Raw genomic sequence first — 10,752 nt, forward strand, 5'->3', positions numbered from 1 at the left:
CTCTATGGTCAAATAAACAAAACATGTACCATGTTTTTTTCAAACAGCATTTCAGTAAATAGGACATTTTGTCTCTAAGATTTGGAGCAATTTTGTAATCCTCCCGAATGTAATTATTCTCTTCTATCAACCATAGAGTCCCACTGTGCAGCAGGGTCGGTCACTTGAGTAAACTTTCTCTATCTATATTACTTGCATCTTCTTCCCTGAGTTGCACCCCACCCATATCCCTCCTCCATTGACACCCCTCATTCCTTCTCCTCATCAAGAAAATTTTCTTAGCTCTTAAAATTTTGAAGGTTTAAAGTTCACTCATGAAAGGCAGAGACACTGACCAGACTATTCACCCAAACTAGGATCAAGGAGGGCCAGGAAATGGCTGCTGATGACTGCATATAGAACTATAGGCTCGCCCAAAATGCCCCATCCTTAGCTCACAAGGAAGGTGAGTATAAACAACCAAAGAAACTAAAGAGTTTGAGCGGAACGCTGACCCCAGTCTGGCGTTCACCAGTCAGGGACGTTACCACATCAGCCATCACAGCCTTTGTTTCAGCTCATCTCTTCTTATTACATGGCCATAGTATCTCAGATGAGATCCCCTAGTCCTATCTCTTACGTTACATGTACAACACATTTTTCTCATCTTGAGTCTCCTTCCTTTCCAGTAGTGATATTCCAGCAATAACTTGGCTTAATCGTGTAATTCAGGATTAAACTTCAGGAGGGCCGCTCTGTGGAAATGAGGGGTACCCCTGCAGTTGCACAATAAAGTAAAAGTTAAAAGGGGGTGAGATTAAAACAGTGTTTCCCAACCTTTTTTTAAATGATTACCCCTCAAAATTTTATTTCCAACTAATCAATTACCCCATTGAACATATACCCGGTAACATCGGATGTTTTTTTGCAGCCACCTGATGAACTGTATGGATCATGTAGCAATGTTGAAATTATTGAGTTTTCCTATAAAATAATTATTGCAGATTTTGTGTATGAATTATGGCAATAATTATGGGAATGTGAATAACTCAATTTCAGAACATCTTGATTACCCCAAAAATACGGGTCCATTACCCCACTGGGGTAATTTACCCCAGGGTTGGAAAACACTGGATTAAAAGATATGTAAGGGACGCTGCAAAGATTTTATTTAAAGCCTACAGCTCAGCTCGAGGTACACTGGCAGCACTATGCCCTTTTCGTTTTTTATTTCAAGTTTGTATATGTAAATTTGTATAAAAAAATTAAACAGTTTCTCTAATTTTTTTTATCTTACTGTTATATATTCTACTAGTTTTACTTTGCCATTTAATTTTACTATTTTTTATTACAAATAGCTATCCTTTTGCTTATTCTTGATTTCTCAAGTTGTTTTTCCTAACTGGGTTGGTGTTCCTGATGGGGGTCCTAGGGCTTGTACCTTTCCCAATAAGGGTTTTAGCTTTTCCAACAAGGATTGCATCTTTTCAGGCTTTCATATTTTCCAAAAAGAATTACTTCTTCTCCAAAAATAATTGCTGATTTTCCCAAAAAAAAAAAAAAAAAAAAAGAAAAAAAAGAAAGAAAAAAAATGCTGATTTTCCCCAAAAACACATTGCTGATTTTCCAAAAGAATTTCTGCTTTTCCATAAAGGATTGAAACTTTGCGGACAAGGATTGCTGCTTTTCCAAAAATGTTTGCTGCTCTTCCAAAATTAATTGCTGCTTTTCCAAAAGGGATTGCTGCTTTTCCAAAAAGGATTGCTGTTTTTCGAACAAACATTGCTGCTTTTTCCAAAAGGATTGCTGCTCATCCAAAAAGGATTACAGCTTGGCTTGCAATGAAAAAAAAAAAAAAACATAAAACATTTTCAACATAACTGATTGTAAAGCTGAACGCAATAATGAATTCAAATATTTGAAAATACTGTATTTGTCACAAAAACAAATTTTACATAATCCAGTAATTTATAATCAAACAAAAAATAGTATGTTAAGTGTTTTACAAAATTAAGAGTAATTACAACATAATACACAGTAATTATTATTGTATTTATGAAAAATACATTTGCAATGTTTATACAAAATTCTTCATTGGAATGATACATAGCAATACTTTTGTATATCAGGTGCCTCAATATATTGGTAAAATAAGGAAAATTAAACTAACTATTGCATATATGAATAATAAAATTAAGCATCATAATAACAGGCAAGATACAGAGATTATCTTATAAAAAAAACAAACTTATGACAAAGGCAAATTGTGCATACAAGAAATAGTAATTGTTATTCACATTACAAAATACATATAGATTACAGGAAACTTTTTGTGCGGATGTATTGTTTATGTAATTATTCATACCTAATAAAACTACCTTCATATAATTCAATCTTAATTAAATATATGAAAAAACTTTTTGATTAAGCAAAATTTTTCAATTCAATGAGGCATATTGCATTAGTGAAATAAGAGGTATAAATGATGTTTGCATAGTTTAATGCTTTATTTCTGTGAAGTTAATAAATTTTGCATTTAAAAGTGTAGAATACTATCAAAGGCTTTATTTTGTTAAATATTTTTGTAACTTATGCAGTAAACTAAAAATAAAAAAAAAAATCTAAACAGTATTAAATCAAAATAATTGAAGAATGCACATTTATCAGTGAAGAACATAAAAAAAAATCAAAACAGTGTTAGATCGAAATAATTGCAAAATGTACATTTAACAGTGTAGAACATAAAAAATTCAAAACAGTGTTAAATCGAAATAATTGCAAAATCAACATTTAACAGTGTAGAACATGATAAAAAAATTCAAAACAGTATCGAATCAAAATAATTGCAAAATCAACATTTAACAGTGTAGGACATTATAAAAAACTATTTTACTATATATTTTTGTAACTTATGCAGTAAGTTAATCAAAACAAATCAAATCCTTATCAGATATTAAATCAATTGCAAAATGCACATTTTCGCTACAAATAAGATAAAACTTACAACCTAAACAAAAATTGGTAGACTTAATAGCTAACTAAAGATTATAGTATTTGAACCTTTTCCAATTTAATTTTGAACACTGGCAACTTATAAAAAAATACGCGAGTTATTCTATATTTGAAACTTAACCCTATTTGATAACTGGTATAATTTAGAATTTAAACTAACAATGAAAAAAATTACATGTGTCTACATTCAACATAAATGGAAATTTCTTAATGACTAAATTTACAGCTGGCCACTGTAATAATTAACATGGCTGTCATAATGCCATCTAAAACTTTAATGTCTATTTAATCTACAATAAAAAAAAACACGAAAAGAAATTAAATGCGTTAACATTTAATTAACAATGAAAATTAATACTAATAACCTTACTTCTAGCAGAATCCTTCATCCAGGGCTAACACAAAGCCCTCTTAAAAGTATTTCATCTACAATAAAAAAATACAAAAAGAAAATTAAATGCATTACATTTAATTAACAGCAATAACTAATACTAATACATTACATTTAGTAGACTCCTTGATCCAACTTGAAAGAAATAAATGTTTTATATTTAAGTGACAAGGAATAAAGAACAAATTAAACCACTGTCCTGCCCTTAGCCTCTATAGAGTCTGATGATTCACTGGCCTACCCTTAGCCTCTATAGTGTGTCTCAAGATTCACTGGCCTACCCTTAGCCTCTATAGTGTGTCTCAAGATTCACTGGCCTACCCTTAGCCTCTATAGTGTGTCTCAAGATTCACTGGCCTACCCTTAGCCTCTATAGTGTGTCTCAAGATTCACTGGCCTACCCTTAGCCTCTATAGTGTGTCTCAAGATTCACTGGCCTACCCTTAGCCTCTATAGTGTGTCTCAAGATTCACTGTCCTGCCCATAGCCCATATAGTGTGTTTCATGATTCACTGTCCTACCCTTAGCCTCTAATATTGTGTCTCAAGATTCACTGTCCTACTCTTAGCCTCTATAGTGTGTCTCAAGATTCACTGTCTTGCCCTTAGCCTATAAAGTATCGAGACCTAGTGTCCTCCCCATAGCCTCCATAGTGTCTCAAGATTCACTGTCCTGCCCATAGCTTCTATAAAGTGTCTCAAGATTCACAGTCCTGCCCTTAACCTCTATAGTGTGTCTCATGATTCACTGTCCTGTCCTTAGCCTATTGTGTCAAGATTTAGTGTCCTGCCTTTAGCCTCTATAGATTATCGGAAGATTCGCCACTGAAGGAAAACGAGTCTTTAACCAAAGATGGACCGAGGAACCTAATGTCTGAGGCCTCACTTTCCCCAGGCTTTTAAACAATCTCTCTTTTTCAGAAATATACAGAGTAGCAAGATAATTGCAGAGTGTTTGGTCGTAGGTTTTAGTGGCCATCATCTTAGGTATTATGAGTTTCCAGTCTTCGCCAACCAGCAGTGCAAGTTCAAGGGAGACGTACTTCACATTCAAAGGCTTGATGATGTACCTGACTGACAGGACTTGCGTCCAGTGACTCGTGATCACGAACTGAGAATGAGGAAAGGTCTCAATAGTCTTCTTAACCGTATCCTTTGCGGCTTCCGTAGCTTTGTCCAGGCCGTCAATCAACCAGAGGATTTTCTTGTAGCGCAGGAAATCCTTTACGTATTCGAATTTAACGTAATTTGGAAAGTAGGAAAGATCGAGTTTAGATTCGAACAAGGGCATGACTTCGAAAGTTTCCAATTCTTCTAAATCTAAGAAAACGGCAAAATCGAAATCTTTTATCTTTTTCACATCGTCGGCCTCATCTAGCAGCCACTGGTACATCAAATAATTCACCAGGGAAGTTTTCCCAAAACCTTTACCTCCATAGACGACGAAGACTTTGGGCTTGTAAATACCATAAGCAATATCATACACTCCATTGAGCTCAGTAAAATCAGTGATAAATAAATCATTCACATTAACTTCTTCGTCTTCGCCCCATCCGAGGGTCACTGGAAGATAGGTCTCGTGGGCGTTTGGGAGCTGGTTCCCTAAAGTGTCGGGGTCGTGAATCTTGGAAAATTTCAGCAAGGAAAATCGCATCGCCTTGAGGCACGTCTGCAGTGACGAGCTCTCGAATTTTTCATAGAGTTCGTTCTCCTTCGACATTCTGAAGTGGGACAAGCAACGCACAGTAATTTTTAGTATACATACAGTACATATACACATACACAATTTACATATATATGATATACATATATATATATATATATATATGTGTATATGTATGTGTATATATATGCATATGTATATATATGTATGTATATATATATATATATATATATATATATATATATATATATATATATATATATATATATATATATATATATATATGCATGTGTATGTATATGTATATATATATATATATGTGTATATATATATATATATGTGTGTGTATGTATATATATATGTACTGTATATATATATATATGTATATATACATATATATATATATATATATATATATATATATATGTGTGTCTGTGTGTGTCTGTATAAATGAATGTGACATCTCTTAAAGAATAGTGCTATCTTGAGATTTAAATAGATCCCATTTATAAACTAATTACAGGAGTATCTAATTAAGATAGGTATACTTTATACAATCAATTTAAGCCAACTGTATTATGATGCAGTATATTTACAGCCTTGACAATCCCCTTTACTGTAGAAAAGAGTAAATGATTATTCTAAATCTTTTAATGTATGGTTACAGATCAAGGGTAACACGCATTGTTAAAAAAAAAAAAAAAAAAAAAAAAAAAAAAAAAAAAAAAAAAAAAAAAAAAAAACAGTGTTTAATATCAAAGAAATGTAAAAATAGAATAAACTCTGAAGTCGAAGGAAGTTTGCAACGTTATGAAATATTGAGATGGAAGTAATCAAAGACGCAGCTAAGGGTGGATATAGATTGTTTGAACTAAGACGGCATCAAACTGGCCCAAATATCTGCAAGGAATGTGACGAGCTAGTATGGCACTTTAACAAGAGTGGTATGAAACTTGTCCGAAGAAATATAGAGGAAGAGTTAAAAAGTCCCTTTTATTTTTACACATTAGATTTCAGTGCCAAATTAGCATAATGTTGGAAAACGGGACTTTTCTCTATGCTGAATTTGTATTTTCAATTTGAATTAAGAAAGTACAGTATAAAAGAACAGACGGATAAATACTTTCAAATGTTATGTAAGTTACAGAAAAGCATCAAGATATGAATGTTGTCAATATGGCAATCATGACACATAAAATATTCCCCTTTAGAAGTCAGAGACACCAAGAATGTACAGTATAAAGAACAGACGGATAAATGCTTTCAAATGTTATGTAAGTTACAGAAAAGCATCAAGATATGAATGTTGTCAATAGGGGAATAATATAACAAAATAATAACCTTTAGAAGTCAAGAGACAATAAGAAAGTACAGTATAAAGAACAAACGGATAAAAAATATTCTAAAATGGTACTGAAGGTACAGAAAAGCACATGGATATGAATATTGTCTAAAAAGAAATAATATAACAAATAAAATATTCACCTTTAGAAGTCGGAGACAGTAAGAAAGTACAGTATTAAAGAACACACGGATAATAAATATTTTCAAATGGTAAGAAAGTTACAGAAAAACACCAAGATATGAACGTTATCAATATGGAAATCATATAACACAAATAAAATATTCACCTTTACAAGTCAGATACAGCAAGAAAGTATTAAAGAATACATGGATAATAAATATTTTCAAATGGTAAGCAAGTTACAGAAAAACACAAAGATATGAATGTTATCAATATGGAAATCATATAACACAAATAAAATATTCACCTTCAGATATATCCTTAAAAACAATAAATGAGTGAAAATGGTTCACTATCTTCATAAAAAGAACTTCACTGCAACACTTGCTGGTCTGTGAGAAACTAAAGATATTCCCGAACCTTGGTTCGTTTAACAACACCCTAAATTATTAAGCTTAAACTCATCCTTCCTTGACTTGTGTTTTCTTTCGTCTGTTTTCGTAACAGGCAAACTGGCCATTAATAACACTAAGTTAATTGCTTAAAATGGCATATTCACTGGTCTCACCAAAAATCTAAAATTGTATTGTTTGGAGGTGATTTTCATACTAAGAATTGTTATTTTTTTTCTTTTTATTATCTAAAAAGTATTTACAGTATGGATACAGTTTACATTAGCACCTTTTCTTAACAAATCCTGTAAATTAACAATTTACACATCAATATTTAGAAAATAAATATAAATATCTTGAAATATCTAAAATAGGATAGGTATATCAAGAGCTGCAGGAATGTACAGGACACAGTGTAGGAATAGGATAGGCATATCAAGAGCTGCAGGAATGTACAGGACACAATGTAGGAATAGGATAGGCATATCAAGAGCTGCAGGAATGTACAGGACACAATGTAGGAATAGGATAGGCATATCAAGAGCTGCAGGAATGTACAGGACACAATGTAGGAATAGGATAGGCATATCAAGAGCTGCAGGAATGTACAGGACACAGTGTAGGAATAGGATAGGTATATCAAGAGCTGCAGGAATGTACAGGACGCAATGCAGGAATAGGATAGGTATATCAAGAGCTGCAGGAATGTACAGGACGCAATGAAGGAATAGGATAGGCATATCAAGAGCTGCAGGAATGTACAGGACGCAAAGTAGGAATAGGATAGGCATATCAAGAGCTGCAGGAATGTACAGGACGCAATGCAGGAATAGGATAGGCATATCAAGAGCTGCAGGAATGTACAGGACACAATGAAGGAATAGGATAGGCATATCAAGAGCTGCAGGAATGTACAGGACACAATGTAGGAATAGGATAGGCATATCAAGAGCTGCAGGAATGTACAGGACACAATGAAGGAATAGGATAGGCATATCAAGAGCTGCAAGAATGTACAGGACACAATGTAGGAGAATGATTCGTTCAATTGTTTTCAGTTTTCTGTGGTAAATGAAAAAAAAAAAATTACCTGAATTGAAGCATGAAATTTTACTGATAGTGCTAGAATATTTTGTTAACTATACCATCAAAACTCTTTGAAAACTGGAAAACCAATAAGTCTATTACTGAATACAAGTTATCTACTCTGGAGTTTTCATTACTCTATTTCAAAGATATATCCTTTTTGGAAAACTTGAATCAAGAATTATTTTACATTTTTATTTATAAATTTTATAATGTAAACGAGAAAAAGACAGAGTCAACGATAAAAGTGCTTCAGTTACTGAGATCTTAATGTCAATACTACGAGAAGCTATTACATTGGAAGATTACATTTCATGAAATATAATTACTTGTAAGCATGCATCTTATTTACAAAATATCCCTTTCTTATAAGCAAAGGTCGTCAGGTACATCTACTTAAACATAAAAAACACACTTGTGGCAATTCTTCAGTTACAGAATAATCTTTTTTTTTAATATCCAGAATAATCATTTTTTTTTTTAATATCCAGAATAATCATTTTTTTTAATATCCAGAATAATCATTTTTTTTTTTAATATCCAGAATAATAATTTTTTTTTAATATCCAGAATAATCATATTTTTTTTCTTATTTCTTCCTCAATTAAGGAAATCGATCATCCCCAAACAGCTTCAACCGAAGTTCAACTCGGCAATTATTTCCACTTCACTGTCTCCGGAATAATGTCGCGTCATCCATGTGTCGACTAATTTAGCAACGGCCGGGGGGTCATGTATCAAATGGGAAACGCCATACTGACGCAAGAACCTTTCGCTCGCTTCCGCAACCACCAGCGGGTCAGCCGTTTTAGCCCGCACCATCTTCGGCACCATCTTCTCCAAGTCGTTGCACCGCGGAGGTCGCAAGTCCAGCGATAAGTACCTCATTCTCAAACCGTCCACCTCTAGTTCGACGTCGTTATTTTGCCACGGCGACCTGGTGATCACGACTTGCGAATGGGGGTACTCTCGTAATATGTTGAGAAGGAAGAGCGTGGTTGTCTCGCATCCATTGGGGAAGTCGTCTATCAGCCATAAGATCTTTTCCGTCTTCAGACGTCCGTTGATCTCCTTGATGTTCATACCTTCGGGGAAGTAATCCAAGGCGAGTGTTTTTTCTAGAAATTCCAACGGGCTCTGAGATTGGACGCTGTTAGAGTTTATAAGTAAAACGAAACTAAAATCTTTTATGTCCTTGACGTCTCGAGCTTCGGGAACTATCCATTGATAATTGAGGTAATGGAGTAATGCCGTTTTCCCTACGCCGCTCTCGCCGTAAATTATGAATATCCTGGGCGCGTCATTGTAAAACGCCGGGTCGCCATATCGCTGATACATGAAAAGCTCGGTATTGAAGAAGTCATTGACGTTTAGACGCATTCGGCAACCAGATATCAGAGTCGCTGGCATGTACGTCTCATATGTGTTTGGCACTTGGTCGACGATGGTGTTGCTGTGTATCATGCAGCTCTTCATCTGGGACAAACACATCATCCTGAGGGAGACCAAGGTGATTGCCTGTCTTTCGTTAAAGGAGTTGATTCTCGTGGCCACCTGCGGATGAAAGAAGATTAAGATGGTTGATTGATTGAAAGTGTTTTTGGCATCCTGACATCTAATGCCATTGACGCCGTTGATTAAATTGAAGGCACACTATTCTATCTCGTTTCTCTTCCTCTTGTTTTGTTAAAGTTTTCATAGTTTATATAGGAAATATCTATTTAAATGTCATTGTTCTTAAAATATATTATTTTTCCTTGTTTCCTTTCCTCACTGGGCTATTTTCCCTATTGGGGCCCCTGGGCTTATATCATCTTGCTTTTCCAATTAGGATTTTAGCTTAGCAAGTAATAATGATAATAATATAAGTTGCTGTTCTTAAACTATTTTATTTTTCCTCGTTTCCTTTTCTCACTGGGCTACTTTCCCTGTTGGGAACCCTGGGCTTATAGCACCTGTTTCTCCAACTTGGGTTGTAGCTTATCAAGTAATAATAATAAAAAGAAATAAAGCAATATTGAAAAATTATCAGCAGGTCAAGCTGGGATCCTGATTAGAAAAGGAAAATGTTTTAATTTCAAAGGTCCCCATAAAATGTCATAGAAATGAATTGATTTAGTGGGAATGTAAGTATAAAAGGAAATAGAACAATATTGAAAAATTATCAGAGGTTAAGCTGGGATCCTGGTTAGAAAAGGAAAATGTTTTAATTTCAAAGGTCCCCATAAAATGTCATAGAAATGAATTGATTTAGTGGGAATGTAAGTATAAAAGGAAATAGAACAATATTGAAAAATTATCAGAGGTTAAGCTGGGATCCTGGTTAGAAAAGGAAAATGTTTTAATTTCAAAGGTCCCCATAAAATGTCATAGAAATGAATTGATTTAGTGGGAATGTAAGTATAAAAGGAAATAGAACAATATTGAAAAATTATCAGAGGTTAAGCTGGGATCCTGGTTAGAAAAGGAAAATGTTTTAATTTCAAAGGTCCCCATAAAATGTCATAGAAATGAATTGATTTAGTGGGAATGTAAGTATAAAAGGAAATAGAACAATATTGAAAAATTATCAGAGGTTAAGCTGGGATCCTGGTTAGAAAAGGAAAATGTTTTAATTTCAAAGGTCCCCATAAAATGTCATAGAAATGAATTGATTTAGTGGGAATGTAAGTATAAAAGGAAATAGAACAATATTGAAAAATTATCAGAGGTTAAGCTGGGATCCTGGTTAGAAAAGGAAAATGTTTTAATTTCAAAGGTCCCCA

At 33.7% G+C, this 10,752-nt stretch overlaps 1 protein-coding gene across 1 annotated transcript; it reads right to left on the bottom strand.

Moving 5' to 3' along the window:
- Window positions 1-3,769: 3,769 nt before the first annotated feature.
- Window positions 3,770-6,975, bottom strand: LOC137614758 (uncharacterized). Its single transcript, XM_068344429.1, has 2 exons — window positions 6,817-6,975; window positions 3,770-5,102 (listed from the first exon to the last, which is right to left on the bottom strand). The coding sequence occupies exon 2, from the start codon at window positions 5,099-5,101 to the stop codon at window positions 4,175-4,177; it is 927 nt and encodes a 308-aa protein (XP_068200530.1). The 5' UTR covers window position 5,102; window positions 6,817-6,975; the 3' UTR covers window positions 3,770-4,174.
- Between the last annotated feature and the right edge of the window lie 3,777 nt (window positions 6,976-10,752).

The sequence above is a fragment of the Palaemon carinicauda genome, chromosome 21, assembly GCF_036898095.1.
Source record: "Palaemon carinicauda isolate YSFRI2023 chromosome 21, ASM3689809v2, whole genome shotgun sequence".
Taxonomy (NCBI): Eukaryota; Metazoa; Arthropoda; class Malacostraca; order Decapoda; family Palaemonidae; genus Palaemon; species Palaemon carinicauda.

Coding starts and splice junctions, on each gene's coding strand:
- LOC137614758 (XM_068344429.1), bottom strand. CDS start 5,101: ATGTCGAAGGAGAACGAACTCTATGAAAAATTCGAGAGCTCGTCACTG.